Source organism: Alosa pseudoharengus, unplaced genomic scaffold (assembly GCF_046254945.1).
Source record: "Alosa pseudoharengus isolate Yale_2024_CS ecotype anadromous, Long Island Sound unplaced genomic scaffold, YU_APseudo_1.1 YU_APseudo_1.1_scf_11, whole genome shotgun sequence".
NCBI classification, from domain to species: Eukaryota; Metazoa; Chordata; class Actinopteri; order Clupeiformes; family Clupeidae; genus Alosa; species Alosa pseudoharengus.
The window spans coordinates 28,765,270-28,783,732 of NW_027468576.1; the positions used below are offsets into that span (position 1 = coordinate 28,765,270).

The following is an 18,463-nucleotide window of genomic DNA, read 5'->3' on the forward strand; positions in this document are numbered from 1 at the left end:
CTCTGGTTCTCATTTTTATTTCAACAGATCTTTATTTTTCTATCATTCATCCCTTTTGCAAAAATGAAAATTGGTGATGGGAGGGAGGGGTAACTAATGATAATCTTGCTTAGCTGTACCACGCAGTATTTCCCTTGCAATGAAATGTACCAGTAAAGAACTTCACTACATGAATGTTTATTTTTTATGAAACCATAGGCATGCAGGAAATCAAACAATTTCTTGCCACTGCTTTCAAGTAGAAAGTACATATCTTATTAGAACATTGCATACATTTCAGAATCACCTTTGAGGTCTGGCTCAAGATAAGACATCTTCATCTCTAAATTTTAAAAAAATGCGTAAATGTATGATCATCATCATCATCTCCCATCACTTCAGAGCAATTTTCACAGCAAGACATCTCGGAACAGGACATGACCTCAAAATGGAAGTTTTAGTTAAATAGCTGTAACGACTGAAGAGTATTTCCACTTCAAGGTCAGGTTCTAAAAACATCTGATGAACAACCGATGCAGGAAAAGAAAACAGAAAAAAGTAATAATCACACACAACTGCACATTTTAACAGCACAGACAAGAAAGGCAGGCTATCAGAGATTTCATCTCGGTAGTTCAGGTCCCAGTTAAGTTCTACACAGTGAAAGCCCATCTTAGCTGCCTGAGAATGCCACCCTTTGACACTTGGTTGGGGAAAGAAGAGAGAAAAATTCAAAAACAAACATGGCAGTAGAAAGGAAGACGCTGAAGCTGATCCTGACCTGAATGAGGGGGTCGTTTAAGGTCAAACTCTTAAAAACACACTTGTAGTTGGGGGGGGGGTATTAGTGAGTTTTAAGTAAACATGGCCGCTCTTGGGTTGGAAGTCCATGTGGACCAGCTGTAGAGCTCATTCATTTCAGAAACAAACAGGACTGTGGGTCTGGGTTCCTGTTTCAGTGAAAAGATAACAGAGTCGATCCTGAGCTGAGGTTCTTAATGCTGCTTTGCGGCCTTGGGTTGGGTGACCCGGCGCAGAATGTTGTAGAGAAGTCCAAAGTTCTGCCAAAACAAAAACACGTCTTATGTCAGCGACAGCATATGGATTTATTCTCACTGATCTTCATCCTTGCAAAACAACTTCTGTTTAAAAGGGATCATCAGAATTATATTTTACCTGCACAGCTAAATACATGACTCCAAGGTAGGCAGCAATGCAAACAGCCAACAGGAGATCGAAGATGGCTGGCTTTACCCTGTTGAGCATCAAATCACAATGAAAACCACAGAAGAACATGACGACATGATCAAACAAACACACAAAAAAAAACAGTCTTACCTGTACGCGTTCATCGTCTGCTTGAGCTGGTCATAAAATACAAACTCTGGATCTCTGGGGAATAAGAAAACAGACACTTCTAAAAATCTCCCCACACACCTTTGTTCTTTATCTACAATCACTCTTGGAAACAGAATTTAAGACTTAAAAAGCTGACACACAGAGATAAAGTTGTGCTTAAAATCCGTCCAATCTCATAAGGATATGTAGAGCTCCATACGCTCCACACACCCACTTCACAATCACAGATAGCTGGTGAAAAATGCATCACCTCTTGTCAGCTTTGACGTAGTGCCGCTTTACATCCTTCAGATAGCGGGCCAGATAGTACTCCAGTGTACTGACTAGGCTGCTGTCCTTATCTACCAGCTGGGCAGCCCGGGGCTGGGCCGTCAGCCAGTCCACCACTGAGGATAGCTGCTCCTCCTGCACCTGCTGAAAGAGAAGTGCAGGGCGCAGACAGACAACCACGTGCGCGCGCACACACACACACACGTACACGCACACACACGCGCACGCACACACGCATGCACGCACACACGAACATGCAGACACACACACACAGAGACACACACACACACACACACACACACACAGACACACAGACAACAGTTATGCAGATATGCAGACAACAGTTTATGTTGGAAAGTATGTGTGTGTGTGAGGGTGGGGGTGGGGGATCCCACCTGCTACCATGTGGTCCCACCACAAGTGCGTGTGTGTGAGGGGGTTCATTTGAGGTTATTTCAGACGGGGATTTCAGAGAACCCAAGTGCTAATACTCACCATTTGCTCTGTGAAGATCTGAAGGTCTCCTGGCGCACCCTGACGGATTAACATGCAAAAAAGGAGATTTACATGAATAATTATGTAGAACTTTCAGGAAGTAACAACTAGGCCTTCCTGTGTTACCCAAATTATTTGTAAGGTTCTACATTAATACAAAGGTCTCTAGGATGTGAATACTTCTATGCAGTGACTAAAAGTTAAATATACATTTATTTAATTAGTGGAAGTCATCCCTTTGCAAAATAACTCTGAGCCGGTTGCTACTTCAGTTATAGTAGCACTAGCAATTGTAACCCTGCTGAGCTCTCCCTGTATGTTCCTGGCTGCCTTTCACTTAGGCTTTCCAGAGAACATAAGGCATTTGGAAGTAAAACAATTGTGGGTCCTTCTGGTGGACAGTAAATAAGATTAAGTGTGTGGTGGGTAAAAGGAGCAGATGGATTTTCATTGGTCCATTACCTTCTCTGTCAGGTTGTAGACAACTCTAGCCAGAGCCTCTGCAATCAGCTTAGTGTTGCGACTGAGCTTTTTTAAGTCCACATGAGGTCTAAAAATGAAAAACACACAAAGCAAACACAAGTGCAAATTACCCCCAACAGTAAACAACAAAGTATAGAATTATTTCTGCTGACAAATAAGGAATGATGAATGAAGGCGATGGAGAATGGGGAATCATGGGTGACGTAGGATGGACAAAGTGTGGAGCAATGAGGGTGGGGGGGGGCGGAGTGGGGTGGAGGGTACGGTCGGACACAAACACAGAAGGGAATGCGAGCGGCGTCCACCCACCCAGCTGTCACCTCTCCCGCCCCATCCTGAGAGGGGGACACTGACCGCATGTCCATGATGCTGCTTCGCAGGGCGTGCCGGTGGCTCTCCAGGTGCGACAGCGTGAATGCCGGGAGACGGCGGATCCCGAAGCGCTCGTGCTCCCAGGCCAGAGTGTCGTCGGCCAGGTTGATCTTCTTGTGGACCATGGAGAACTTCACGTCAGGGTACTGGCTGGCGGCCACCTGTGAGCAGGATGTGAGTGTGTGTGTGTGTGTGTGTGTGGGGGGGGGGGGGGCAGAGGAGGAAAGATGTGAGAGGACTAACATCTGTGGTCTATGCAAGGTGGTAGGTCCAGAGAGAAGAACAAGGCTCGCACACGGTCACACACAGTCACATGCTGAAATCAATTCCTTTGGTTTCATCAAGTGTTTCTACAGCCATGCTGTCAACATGGACCAACTGCTCTGCCTTTGTGACTTCTCAGCTCATTGAATTCACCAACAATCTCTGCTTAGTATTGTTTTTCCGACTGAATTAATGGCAATGTCTACAGGGAGTCTAGCTAGTGATGCTTCCAGCTTTGAGGCTCTATAAGGTTCACTGCTACAGGGAGCTTGTTGACTGAGGAAATAATTACCTCACAGACAGCATGTGGTGGCAATACTGTGGCAAAAACAATGGAAATAAATCACATCATAAGAAAAAATAAAAAAACAGGGCCCATTAGAGAGTATTCATAAAAAATGGGGAGACTTGCAGTCATCCAAGTAGTCATATTACATCCTTATTCATCAGCTCATCAGCGCATATAATACTATCAGAAGTCAGACTTACAGTCTCCAGTTCTCTCAGCAGGGTGTACTGTGGGCTGCCCTCTTTGGGAGGTTTGGACACATGAAGGTGAAGGCTGTCCCCATTGCCCAGAGTGTCCAAGCACAGAACGAACGCTACATTGTCCTGCAGCAGGCTGGAGTCTGTGGGGGTATGGAGAGGGAAATTAGGTCACCATGCCACGGATAAAAACCCTGCTTAAAATCGCAGCACTTCAGGTGGTATACATCATCAAAGAGGACAATAAAGAAAAGCAGCAACTCTTTTCATGGTCCAATGAAAATATCTTATTATAGCTTTGTGTCCAGTCAACATGGACACTTATACATCTGGGACTGGGACTTCATAATTGCATAAAATTTAGCAGTGAATTACGCAAAATTTTACCTGTATGGTCCAAATTATCTTCCAGCCAACGCTTGGTGCCTTGGTAATTGAACTTTCCACCTCCGGACACAAAGAACAACAAGTTGTACCTAGATATAAGAAAGGAGAATTCATGACATGTCTTTTCAGTTCAAATGATCACACATGGCTTGTGGCTTGTATCAATTCTTCAAGGGTCCTGAAAAAAAAAGTATTGCCAACATAGTTGCCATGGTACTAAAAACCCCATTAGATGGACCGTCTGTGCCAGCATCTTCAACATCTGTTAAATATCTCAGTGATGGCTCTAAACAAGAGATACTGCTGAGTGCAGTCATTTAAAGAGCTATTCATCAAGCAGCGACACAACTGCCTTTGTCTCCACTATCCAACTGGACAAGTGCAACTGGCCTCTTGCCAACCAGTCCATTGACACTATGCTATCAGTCCATCAGCTTTTTTCCACTGCCAGACAGACAGGATGTGGCAAGATACTGACGCCGTTTCTTGGCTGGTCTGGGACAGATACATACCCGGCATGCGTCCTCTTATAGGTGTACAGTCGGGAGAAGAGACGGGCCAACTCCAGCAGAACGGACACCCCGCTGCCATTAGAATCAGCGCCATAGGACAGCCACTGTTGGAGGAAACAGCACATCAGATTAGGGCATTTTAAAGTGGACCAATACGAAAGGATGTGTCCAGCTCTAGGAATGTCAGTCTGCGCTTATCACAAAGCTGTGCCATTTGCTACAAGACTGTCTAGCAAACTACTACTTTTGGTGAAAGAAACATGCAAATCCTCTTAAAATGGCTGGGGTCACTTTGCTTATCCCATTTCAGCTACATCCAAAGATCTCTTAAGCATGAACAAGAACAAGGAACAAGAGGGAAACTCAAGCTTCATTAGACAGACTATAACAGCACTTAACATACATGAGAGCAAAGCAAAGATCAGTGTTCCATTCATTTTCAGTTGGGGAAGGCAATGGGCAACGAGCTGGATGAACCAAGTGAAAAAAGTTGGAGAAAGCTGAATATTATGCAAATGAGGAGCACATTTTGTGGGTGGCTGCCAATGAGATTGTTTGTTGACGGTCAGAAAATTGCAGGACTGTGGCATTGTTCAATCAGTTAATTTGATTAAAATGAATAGCTTGGAGGGCTTTGCAAGGGGTTGGTGTTGCTGGTACATTAGACATGTAATCAGGGGCTTACTTTGATGGAGTGCCAGCTCTGACATAAAGACAAGTGACTGGACAGCCAACTAGAAGGCTAGTTAGCTAATTAGTTTGCCAGTTCTGTCGGTCAGCGTCTCCACACATCACGGCACGTCCACAGAGAGCGCAGAAAGCCTTTCACTTCGCTTGCATGTAACTGTACGGTAAGCCCCAGCTCTGCTCTTCCAACATTTATGAAATATTGAATCAGTGTCAAAGGGAATGAACAAAGCTTACAGGTGCCACTCCAAAGGAGTCATAGTGAGCCACCAGGACGATGGTTGGCAGGTCCTCTCCTCCAACTCCAGCCAGTCTTCCCTGGTGGAACACAAGAATCAGTGATGCAACAATGATGCGTTTTTGTTTAGACTGGATACCTTTGTCTAATGCAAGGGTAATGTCATAAGATATTCTTTAAATTGTTTAGTGGTACTGATATGGTTATACAGTATGAATATTTTAAAACATCCTGATGAAAGTAGTCTGCCACAAGTCTGATTAACAAGTAATTTAGGGTGATCACAATTTAAAAAAAATCTATTTAAGTACTGGACCGTTCTTAAGTGCACTGAGTAATGTACGAGAAAGAAAATGCAGTGACATTTTGCCAATGTTCTGTGGAAGCAGTGAAGTTGTGAAAAGCATCTGGAGTGCGTTTCCCAAAAGCATAGTTGCTAACAAATAAAAGCTAACAAATGTGCTCTTATTTTTTAATTTTCCAAAATAAAAAAATGTGATGTGACAATATGAAGCTTAAATGTTTGTGCATGAGTAACTCAAATCTACGGACTCATATTTGGCAGTGACACTACCAAGGTAGTTGCTATCATAGTTAGCAACTATGCTTTTGGTTAACGGTCATGTGTGGTAGTAATGTGTAGTGAATCAATGGCCACTTCTGTGGCCACACAGAATAATCAGCCAGCATATGTAATCTTCAATCTTTCCAAACAGTTCTGATTAATGATAAGCCATTACTAACTAATCTAACCAGCGAAAAAAGGTGCTCATAGTAATGGCCTTGACAATATTAATGGTATGAAAATCCTTTTCAAACGGCACATTGCTTTTGAGGTTGAACTGGCAGGTTTCCTTTCTTGCTGCAGTCTTTCAAGGTTTGATTTAGTGGCGATTAGGCCATTAAACTGATCAGGTGACCGGTCCATAGCTGGAACAAAGGCCTGCAGACCTAGAACCCTGCCCCCCCCCCCCCCCATCCAGCATCGCTAAGCCTATTTATCTGACCTGCTTTTCAAACTAGTGCATTCGTTCTATATGTGTGTGTGGTCACACTGTGGGGTCACAGATTCATGTGCCCACTAACATGGACACACACACTTCATTCAGCAGTCCAAGAATGTGGAGCGAGTTGTGTGACTTGAGGTTATTTCCACACAGAGGGTGAATCATGTTTTATTATAATATGCTTTGAGTATGTAAACTGATAGCTGGGACCTAGACAAGCTCTCTGACTGCCTGTCTGTATAGCCTGCAATTGTCTTTATCTGTACAGCCTACAAGTCATGCAAATATGATTTTAAAAAATACATGCAAAATGTATTCAGTATCTACATTTTAAAATCAGGTCGTCCCTTGTCAAGACATAAGCTCCATTATGTAGAACACAAAGCCATTGAAAATAATTTAACACTCTCAGAGCCAAGAGAGACTGGAATCACTCAAACAACATACAGTCTAGAGCCACTTTAGTCAGTAGAAATATCTAAACCATAATAGTCTTGTCTAGATCTTGCTGGCAATGTGCTATGGATATGGTGGGGGGAAAATACTTAGTTGTAGTATTGGTATAATTCAAACATGAAGCTCGATAGAGAGCTAGAGAGCTGAAGAAGCAGTCTGCTCACCTCCAGGCTGGTGATGGCCCAGTCGCTCACTGCCTTGCTCTGTGCGCCGCTGGTGACCATCTGAAAACCATTGGCAGTTGCTGTGTGCAGCAGCACTAGAATAAAGAAAACACACCTAGTAAGCATGTGGTCAAATATGGTGTAGCTGGTATGAGAAATGCTGCCATTCAACGCCATGTTCATTCAGATTCATTGTGAGTCTGCTCCATACCCTCAGCTGCTGATGAAGATATTTGTGATGATGACGAGATCTGGGTCTGCTTGTATATGGACAGCAGCTCATCATCTTCCAGTGCAAAGTACACTGGAACAATAGTTTCAGTGGCAAGGAGCTCTGGCTCCATCTCCATGAACTGCTGTTAAGAGAATCGGACACATTGTGTCATGAGAAATTAAGAAATGACAAATGGCATGGTCTCCATGACTTGAACTACAAAAGCTACTGATTTTAACAAATCAACATTTAAGGCCACACATCTTTACACAATACTATGCCAATGGAGACACAGAATAAGAATGTCATTGCATATGAAAATGTAACACACCATTATCCACACTATGATAAACAAACATAATTCCACATAGTATATTGTAGTGTACACTATGTAACAATTTATAGTGAAGTTATAGTGAAGTAACTATTAAATCTCATTTAGTTTACATGGTGTATAACCTGGCAGGATATTCTTAATAATAGTATACCTGCAAAACGTCCTGCGGCATGGTGGACATATTTTTTGGCAGAATAATGACGACAGCTCCGGCAGACTGTCGAAGAGCTTTCTGGTACTTCTCATATGAGAAATCTGCTAGTCGGAGGAGCACGCAGCGGCGACTCAGCACCTCTGCTTCCACGGTGCGAGCCTCGGTATTTAAAATCGCGTTTCTGGTGCCTGAGGGGGCATGTAACAGATCAGTACAAATTTGACTGATCTCTCGGAGTTGCACAATATAAACAAACAAAACATTTAAAGAATATCTGGTTATATCGCCAGCTAAGTTTAGCTACAGTAGCCCACTCATTTGACGTTAGCCTCGTTAATTAGCCAACTTAGCATACCTCCTGCCTGTGTTTAAATACCGTCAGCTGATTTTGGTTACAGTCATAGCTGCCACTATGCCTCACAGCCAAATAATTCATGCTGTCAACATTGAAAAGGTAATCTGGACATGTCTGAGTGCCTCCAAATGTTTATATTCGTATTGGTAGCTAATCTAGCCTGACATTAGCCAGTGGTAACAGAGCTCGATAGCTTCTTATCTGGCCAATGATGTTAGCAACCTTGAATGAACGCTAGCAAATCAAGATTGCTAACTAAGCTAAGGCAAGTTATCAAACGGTTGTGATAAACATTAACGTCAGTTAGCAAACTATCCCATATAACACCCACACACGTATGTAAATTTAAAAATAAATCTGCAAAATACACTTTTCAGAGTGTAACATACCATAGGGCTGTCCCTGTAGGTCGTACTGTTGCATGCGGTACACCGTGAATTCATGTGCCGCTTCGGCTGGAAGTGGCGAGACCAAAATAAGCACAGCCGGCAAAAACACAATGAATGTTAAAGGAAATGAAGATTTAAACATGTTCTCAAACACTTCGCTCGCTTCTTCGAACATGTTGAGGCTGAAACGTAGCAAGTTTAAGAAGAAAACGTGACAACTGAGCGTGTATCTTCCGGCAGTCGATGGATGTTGGGTACACCTGCGGTCGCTGTCAGAGGCTTGTTAGCTCTTTAGCTAGTTTGGTGGTGCTATCATTTTGACACAGGCAATGTGAACTGCCACCTAACAACCGTCGCGTGCCGTGTTGAGCTCGTCGAAAGGAATTTTGAAGTCAAAAGGGATCATCTTGATGGGACCCAAAATGTGCAGCCGACACTGCAGAATATATTATATATACAGAATGCACTAATACAGGTTTTAATGTTTAACAATATTACAGTAGTTGAATTGTCAATTGTCATATTTATTCATGACATGTGTTTGTATGTTTGACACTTCACTGTCTATTTCACGTGTTAAAGGTAAGACTAAACAACACTGTGCGGAAATTAATGCATTATCTCTGGCATTATGAACATCTCGACTAAACGGGGTCCTTCCGTACATTCACCCCAACGATGCGACTACATTCTCTGCTACAATTTTATTGGCTCTCCGGCCTTCATTTGTTTGGCAGTTCGATTCTCGTCAGTTTCTTTTGCTGTGTAAGTGCAGAGCCCGTCTACGGAGAGCCTCCTCACTCTCTATTAATCCCATACAAACCGAATTTGGCACCACAGAGTTCCGAGAGTGACAGTTCTCCCCTTATTAGACATTCTCTGGTAAGGGTTAGCCTCAAGACCGCATTCTATAATTAGGAAAACTGTAACAGCCCCAACTGTTTGCAACAAACGGCCAGCCCTTCCGTTGCAACCTTTTACTGTCTATGGTTGCAACGTGTGTCAGCCATAGGTGTCAGCAAACAACTACTAGGCCTAAACAGGCTGCTCTCACTTTGGCCACCAGAGGGACCCCACACCAATGAATAGTTTTCAGAACAAATTTGGAAAAGCCAAGTGTGTAAAAAGTGTATGAAGAAATGAGTAAACACGTGGTCAGGTGATCATAGCTTAAAAATCCCTCTTAGGTTATACATGTTTAGCAACAACTTGAATGGGAAAAGCTAGATATTACACACCAGAGTCATCTTATTTTCCTGTATGTTGACACATTCGAAGACCAATGACAGATTCTTTAGGGCCAAGCAATGGTTTGTAGGGCCACATTGCCATTGTGTTTCTACCTTTACTTGGCCTATTAAACAGACAGCAACAGGACGACTAAACCCTCCCACACCCCCATACAACAACACAACACCAAGTATCTCTACATTATAAAATAGTAAAGTGCAGTATCATAGTACCAGTAGGCTATCACTAGTAAGGTGCAATATCATCAGTTACATTTTAATATAATAACAAAGTGCAGTATCATCACACAGAAAGGATCAAGTTACTTTCCCTAACTTATTCAGCAGAGTAATGCTGGTAGGAATAAATGATTTGCGAGCCTGGTTGGTTTGTAAGGACGACATCCTTACCTTCTGCCTGATGGCTGCACCTCATACGCCTGGAATAGGGGATCTAGCCCGTCACCGCAAATTGCTTGTCCTTTCCTCACCACCCTGGATTCGCAGATTTTGGTCAGAGAATTTAACTGATGTCCAGCAATCTTAATTGTTTGTCACTGACAGTGGAAAATACCAGGCAATGGAGCAGAAAGTTTAAATACTCTCAACAAAAGAGTGATAGAAAAAGACCATCATTTCTCTTACTCTGAACTTTCTCAGCTTCCGCATGAAATATAGTCGTTGCAGACCCTTTTCATAGATGGCATCAGTGTTGGGATTCCATGATAGCTTCACCTATTATTGTTCCTAAGTATTAATACTCCCCTACCACCCTTGCCCCTGAATCTGCTTAAGTATCCACTGTGTTTCTTTCCTTTTGTATTATATTTTTCATAATACCAGTCTATGGCAGTCCAGAATCGTATGACTTAATTTTAAAAATTGGCATATTTATTGGGGACAGTACCCTGATTCTTTTTGTGAAGCTGCTAGGCACCCAGATAGTGGGTGTTTTTCTCTTTTTCTTTTTTAATTATGATTGGGGACCAAGCCGATGCAAATAAACCATTGTGTTTCTAATTTTTATTTTTACTGGTGGCTAAGCATAAAGCTGAAGATTTTGCTTCTTTTTACTGGGGTAGCCCCTTGAACTGTATGGTTAAGACATTTGGCCACTCACTGTTAACAGTACCCTAGTTATTTTCAACAAATAACGGGGAAACTTTGTAGCTCCCCCTTCTGTTTACCTTTACTTATCATTCATCACCTTTACTATGGGTGAAGCAGCAAAGCTGTGTGTCTTTCTCTTTTTCTCCATTATACTCCATCCATTGTGCTTCAATAATTTTGTTATTATTCTGCTTCTTTCTTCTGTCTGTGGCAGCCCCTAGAACTGTACAGTTAAGAAATTTGGCACTCTTTCTGGAGACAATCTAGGCCTATATAGCAGCAAACAGCAATGAGGGGGGAAGCAGCCTAGCAGGTAAAATAGCAGCAGCAATGAGGGGGGAAGCAGCCTAGCAGGTAAAATAGCAGCAGCAATGAGGGGGGAAGCAGCCTAGCAGGCAAAACATGGCACGGGAGCTTGATGTCCTCTGGCCCTATTTTAACAAAATCTAAGTGCATGGTTTTTAATGCATTGTGCAAGTTTATACAGGTTTAACATTTAACAGATAAAAAAAATGGTTGAGGCATCAGGCACATGGTTTAAAATGGTTGCACTTCAGTTTCTTAATTAATCATAGGTGTGTATTGAGTGTATTATTGACATAATTTCTCAGTAATGTAATAATTTGAAGAATTATGAAAGCGTTTTTTAAGAATGGGTATTATATGGTCATGAGATTTGTTCAGATGGCAACGATTATTGACAAACATACTCTTATAACCAATAAAATAGATTGAATTTCACTAAATTAGTGATTTATGATGTTTGTGGGAAGTTAATGTAATCATTTTTTAACCTTCCCATGAATGTAATAGCTTCCCACAAATGTAATAATCATTAGGTAGGCAACAGTTAATACATGTGTGGGAAAGTATTACTTTGGTGGGATTGGGGAATTTTTTTTTATAATGTTAGTTAATTATGTTGGTGGGTGTTCCTGCAAGTGTAACAATTATTATGTAATTATTATTAAGCGATAAAAATAATTGTGTAATAATTCTAATGTTTTTTGGAAATTAGTTATTACGTATGTAGGCAACAGCTTTTGTGGAAAATTATAAAATTTGTGGGATTATTAGCATACATTTAAAAATTGCAGATGTTTAGCCTATTACGTTTGTGAGTGTTATGAAAACATTTAAAATATATTTGTAAACATAATGTTTAGGAAATATTAATTTGCCATAGGTTACTGTGGCTGAATATAGTAGAGGTGATGTCATGCACTTTCACTCACTGTCACGTGGCTCCATTAACAAGACAAGTGAGCAGACCATCAGATGTTGTTTTGCCATCTCACTTAATGGAAGAGGGCGTGCTATTGCTTATGGAAAGGCCTCCAAAATTCTGTCCAGTCTGCTATGGGACACAAAGTGAATTAAGCAATTTGGTTACAAGCATCATTTTTTTAATGTAGAAAAACATGCATGCTTATCTTATAAATTAAAATATGCAGTAATATGTTTTATAATTTTAGAGACAACTCTTTCGCAGCACCAAAGAAATAATTTAATCATCCCGTCCTTTATGACATTTGTTCACTGCCAGTCTAATAATTTTGTAATCAACTCATGTCAAGCCCATGTAACATACAAGAGACCCTTTTAACTTAAGTGTTCAGCTGTGTTCAGTAAGTGTTCGTAAGTGTTTAGCTGTCAGTGCATAATATTGTATTTACAGTTTCCATTCTTTTCAATTACTTAAGAACACAAACGTGATTAAATCTAAACATCTATAGATAAAAATACAGCAACATTTTACATAAATATTACATACTGAACTGATTATTGTAATCTGGTTTCCTCAGTATGGGTGTGAGTGAGTGTTTATGAGAAGTCAATGCTGTAATTTGCTCAGCATCTCGTAAGGTATAGACACAGACATAATGGATGGGGAGGTCCTGTGGAGCCACAGATTCCATTAAGTTACATTAATGCGTTCAGGAAGGTCTTTTTTTTTTTGCTCATGTCTGCGTATCCTGTTACAGACTGCTCCAGTAACAGCCAGAGCTCTGCCTCTCTAAGAAATCTCATCTCACCACCTCATCCTCTCAGTTGTTCATGAAAACACAGAGGTAAGGAATGCTTAGATATTCCGCTAGATAAAATGAAATTAACTTTTGCAACACATGATTGGCTATGTCAAAATTTGATTTAGATTCTTCCATGTAAATCTGATAATGTGACTGTGAGGTTGTGACTTAAATAGAGTGGACAGATATGAATCTGAACAGCGAGTGCATCTCTCGCTGCCTCTGTTTTTAATTTCAATCTCCTGAGTGACTCATGTGTTCACTCTTATAAACACAAAGCTGAAATGCTACAGCCTTTTTCATTTGTTTTTCTTCCCTCTACCTTTTACTGTCAGTAAACAGGGTAAAGTGTATTGCCCACAAGGAGAGCAGCCTGATTAGATGTCCTGACAGCATTGCAATATGCTCATGGGGTGCCAGTGGGGGGTCGATGAGCTTTGATGTTTCTGACCTGTTGATTTCACTGTTAACCTGTCCTCATGGCATCTGTCCATACTGTTTCCCAGAAATGTGCCAGAATGGATTCCCAAAATGTGTGTTTTCCTGACTTCAAAATGCCTGTGTTTTCATGTCAATTTTCTTTCCCACCCCCCAACCCTTGTAGTAAACAGAAAGGTCATCATCATGCATTGTGCTTGATGTTTATGTGAATTTAATTTCTTAATTACAAATTCTTAACTGTCGCCAGAGGGAGCGACTGAAACTGTATGAAAGAGCCTTGTCACAGCATTTTCCATCTGACCTTTCCAGAACAGTCCAAAATTATTCTCTGTGTTCCACTTGTATTATTTTCTTTTTATTTTGATTTGCATGGCTGGTGAATCACAAAGCAAACATGTCTGAACCATTTTTCTTAAACAATACTGTACTGACCTTCTCTGTAGAGACAAGCGCCTGGCAGTCGAGGATCTGACAGTAACTAACAAACACAACAAATTGCGGCAAGTCGGAGGTATGTAGCGTGGGCCAAGCAGTTAGCGTAATGAACACAGCAATGGAAATACAAGGCAATTATACTCCCACATAACCTTCTGGCCAGAGCAGCTCGAGAGAATGGGTCTATTTAGTACATGTCCCCAGGAGTAGGAAGTGGGGCCTGTTTAACTGCCAATAAGACAGGAGTATGGCCATAGGGTTAGATTGTGGGTTAGATTAGGCTACCACCAAAACGTGCTCTCTGTTTATTTGGATTAGCCTTATTTGGTTGGGTTACCATCTCACTCTGCACACTATTACTCATGTGGATAAACAGGGGAAGAACGGAATTAGGAATCCAAGTGTGTACGTCCATTTTGTGCCTTAATTTGTGCGTTGTGTTTTCAGTAGATACATGATATGATGACACAGATCTGCTTGAGGAGACCATTTAGATGTCCCTTTCAGCATGGAAATGGGTCAATTAGTGCATGAGACAGCTTTGTTAACACATGATTTGTATTGATTATATTGGCTGACCAAGCCTCAGTGTCTATCCTGTTCTCCATCTAACCAATCATTGTTTTTGTGGTAAAAGTTGAGTGATGAGATCTGGCAGCCACTTGAGCCATATTGTTTTGTTGTTTTCCTCCTTTGCGTTTTCTGTGTGGATTCATTGCTTGTTATCAATCCAAACAACAGCTAAGGCCAGATGCCGCGGAGACACGATTGAAATTCGAGTGTGCTTCCAAAGAGTAATCTCCGACAGAAAAGGCTGTTTCCTTGTGTTAAAGCTTACGCTCACCTAGAGATTTGTGTGGTATGAGACTTCTTTTCACACGACCTAAGCAAAGCCTGTATACTGACCTACAGCTTATCCGGTGTGCTACTCATATCAGTAGTAGTGTTAACAGGATCTAGCTGTGCAAATAGAAAACAGTAGGATCAAAATCCGTTTTTGGACAAAGGACAAGGTGATATACTGTACATTCAGGTGTGTGTTTATTTCCTTATTAGATGTAATGAATGTACCATTCATGTTAGGAATCAGATGGTATTTTCACAGAGTAAGTCTGTGGTTGCTGGTTCAGACGGAAATGAGGAAACCAAAATGTAACCATAGTTGTGAAATACAAATGTATGGGGTTCATGGAGTAGCCTTACAGGAAAGTGCTCTTACTCACCTAGGACACTTTGTTAATTTTAGCAGACTGTGTCCGGTTGCTTCAGAGGGTCTGTGATTAGTTAGACATTGAGTAATCTAACTACACACCTCACTTGTGTCATTTATGGGCTGCCATGTGGGTTCATTCTCGTTTCTCGTTTCCAAATATGCCCTGCTAATCATGTGGCTAGGTATTTGAACTTTTCCCTTTTTCTTTTTGCCACAACATAGCACAATAATGACTCTAGATGTAAAAACAAGATTTTAATCTAAATAAGGCTTTGGTATGCGGTACCCCATATTTCCTTGTCACTGATTTACATTAGAATGGCCCCAGGAGGCAATGAACAAACATGTCTTCAAGATGAAAAAATCACATGATAACATTGAGGGAATTTTATACCATTTATGAGTTGATGATCAGTACATACATATTCTTGTAAAGTAAAATATATTTCAACTGAAAACCTTATGCTATGGATATGGAAGGAAAATAAAATGCCCAGATCATATTGCATTAGGTCATTATGATTTTTTTTCAAGGTGATATCCAGGTGTTGGTGAAGGTTGATGCTTACTTGCTCTTGCATGACCTGTCTAGTCTTGCATGATATAATCCATTTGCACCCTGTGTGTGTGTATGTGTATGTGTGTAATCTACCAATTGCGTGTGTGTTGGTTGCTCCAGAGTTGGATAGGCCGTAGGGGTTGAATGATGATGTGGCTTTCATGAGGCCAGCCTTTTCTATGCAGGTTTGGGCAGGCATGTGGGTCTACTCCACAGCATACTCTCAACAGACCAAGTATTTCTTTTATAGGCGGTTGCGCTGGCGGCGAGGTTTTGGTAGCGTGTCCTGCTTTTGGGCGCGGCACGTTTCATTACACGGGAGCCTTGGGGGCATGCAGTGGGCTTCTACAGAGGCAGGAGGTGTGTGTGTGTGGGGGGGGGGGGGTACTGGGAGGGGTTTCCAGTGGCATTACTGTGCCACCTGTCTGCATGGAGCGAGCCCAGCCTTTGATGTCTGGAGGAGGGGTGGCCGCCAGATGTGGGGGCCCAGCTGTGGTTCAGAACCGGGGAGTTCATATGGTCCCAGCAGATTTTCGGACCATCCTCGGCAGCGGAAGCCGCACAAGCCGCACATGTGCTGCCCCTCTTAGGCACGGGCGGGTGAAGCCGAGGCAATAATCTCATCTCTCCTGCCCCTTGTGCGATAGCCACCCCACAGCCAGCGAGTGCTGGGGAACAAATCGTGGCGGTCTCAGTCTCGCTCTGCGAATGATCCAGATGGTTGTTTTAATGAAACAACGACGGCTGCAACAGCACGACAACAAGCTGACTGAAAATAGCTCTGGCAAAGTGAGATGCTTGGCAAGCAATCTGCCCCACACTCTACTCCGTAGATGGCTTAAAGTTAAACTCTTATAGATTTGGAAAACATGTGTGTGTATTTTCAATTGAAAAGTAATTTAGTGTCCTTCCCAACTGGCTTCTGCAGGATATCACTTGTCCTGTATACTGAGAGCAATCTTTGTTTATCTCTCTGGGCCTCAATGTATTTCTGGAATTTATGTGCCCCCTTCAAATATATAGAGAATTCATAGCAGCATTAACTAATGGCGATATCATTTGTTCAGAAGAACACTGTTTATGATATTTGCATCTATTCAAAAACACAAAACTGTTATCATACATCTTCACATACGTAAATTAAATGATTTGTTTGGATAAAAGTGTTTTCTAATAAATCTTCGAGTGTTAAGCCAACTTCTCATTGTGGGGCCCAAGAGCTCAATGGTTTCCTGATGAAAAATTGAATTCTTGCTGCGCTCATTTGTGGGCCAAGGAGCCTCTGCCACATGTCATGCAACCTCCTCGCAAAACTGCAGACTGGTGCCCTTGTGTGTGGGTGTTTCTCGGCGGGTAATTCGCATGGCATCTAAACGGCTCATGCCCACAGTCCCCTCTGACAAAGACAGGCTACCCCTTTTTGGGCTGCCCTGGCACCGGGTCTGGAAAGTCTAAATGCCCCATCTTAGAATAAATAAACCAGGGGCAAAAATGAGGCCCACTTATTCATCCAGAGCCACATGAGTGCCCGCTCCATGTGGCTGCCTCCATTTGCCCGGAAAAGAACAACAAAATGATTGAGGACACATAAAAAGAAGCTAATCATTCTGTATGTCACAGTGCTCATATTTGTCAAGCCCCCCTGCCCCTTCCCAAAACAGAAATATGCTGTTGAAAATGCTCTCTCTCTCTCTCTCTCTCTCTCTCTCTCTCTCTCTCTCTCTCTCTCTCTCACTCACTCTCTCTCTCCTTTCTGTCTGTCTCTTTCTCTCCCTCTTTCCCATAACTTAAACAAGAGACAGGCACTGATGGCTGCAGCTTATTTTTCTATGATAATTTCATGGGCAGTAAAATGTTTTATGTGATAGACAAGATATCAGCTGACGCAGACAATTGTTCCGATGATTTGGATGATATTTAGAATTTTTTTACCGTGTTTTACATTGGCTGCACAAAGTCTGTCAACTCTCCACATATATTTACATAAGTTTAAATGCTTATTTATCTCAGCATGCCAAGAATTGCAGAAGCCAAGTCAGTCAAGGTCAACTGTCTAGCACAGCCCTCAAAGCCAGACAATATTTATTGTCGTTAGAAAAGAAAGCAAGAGCAGCAAAACATACTATTTTTTTAACATGATCTGACTTTTTGATTTTGATCACGACTAATAAAACAGATTGGATATTGCTAAAGTTAAAAGGTATGACTTATTAAACGTTTGCAAAGGTATGAATTATTAAAAGTTATTTCTATAATGAATGTAAGACTAATACCCACCTGCATTTAGCATTCCCACGTAGTTTAGGTATAGGTTTTGCAACCCTATGTGGTGTATGCTCAACTGATAAGACACAATGCAATACACTGGGACAAATATGCATTAGGAATGATCAGTAGTCAGAAGCAGAAACAGCCAAAGCAAGACAGTGGCCCTTTAAGGGATAAAACAGAAAGAGACTCCAAAAGAGGGAGTGTGAGAAGGTGTGTACGTGTACAGTCAGACAGACTGAGAGAGCGAGAAAGAGAGAGAGGGAGAGAAAGAGGGGGAAGAAGAGATAGAGAATGCATTAGGCACTAAGACTCATTCCTCTTTGGCTAAAGGCTAATGCAATTGCTACAATAAAGCAGTCTCAACGGAGCCTGGAAAAAAACAGGGGGGGGGGTTAAAGAAGGTGGGGTGAGGGAGGAGAGAGAGAGAGAAGGCAGCACTGATTGCAAGTCTCAAATGGAAAGTGGATCTCCCGGGACTGCCAGTTAAAAGTCTCTCTCTCTCTCTCTCTCTCTCTCTCTTTCTTTCCCTTTTACTTCTCTCTCTCCCTTCCCTTTTCTGCCTCATCA

General features: G+C 41.9%; 1 protein-coding gene across 6 annotated transcripts; it reads right to left on the reverse strand.

Annotated features, from left to right (window-relative positions):
• Positions 1-161: 161 nt before the first annotated feature.
• Positions 162-8,913, reverse strand: ncln (nicalin). 6 transcript variants are annotated; one of them, XM_076278719.1, is made up of 15 exons: positions 8,609-8,913; positions 7,862-8,052; positions 7,371-7,512; positions 7,160-7,254; positions 5,532-5,612; positions 4,608-4,711; positions 4,096-4,184; positions 3,712-3,851; positions 2,896-3,119; positions 2,566-2,653; positions 2,104-2,142; positions 1,589-1,752; positions 1,318-1,371; positions 1,156-1,234; positions 162-1,040 (listed from the first exon to the last, which is right to left on the reverse strand). In XM_076278719.1, exons 1-15 carry the CDS (start codon positions 8,781-8,783, stop codon positions 975-977), a joined length of 1,731 nt encoding a protein of 576 aa, XP_076134834.1. In that variant the 5' UTR covers positions 8,784-8,913; the 3' UTR covers positions 162-974. The 6 variants fall into 6 exon arrangements, with proteins under 6 accessions (XP_076134834.1, XP_076134837.1, XP_076134836.1 ...); XM_076278722.1 differs by having other exon boundaries at positions 1,589-1,749; positions 2,941-3,119; positions 7,371-7,515; XM_076278721.1 differs by having other exon boundaries at positions 2,941-3,119; positions 7,371-7,515.
• Between the last annotated feature and the right edge of the window lie 9,550 nt (positions 8,914-18,463).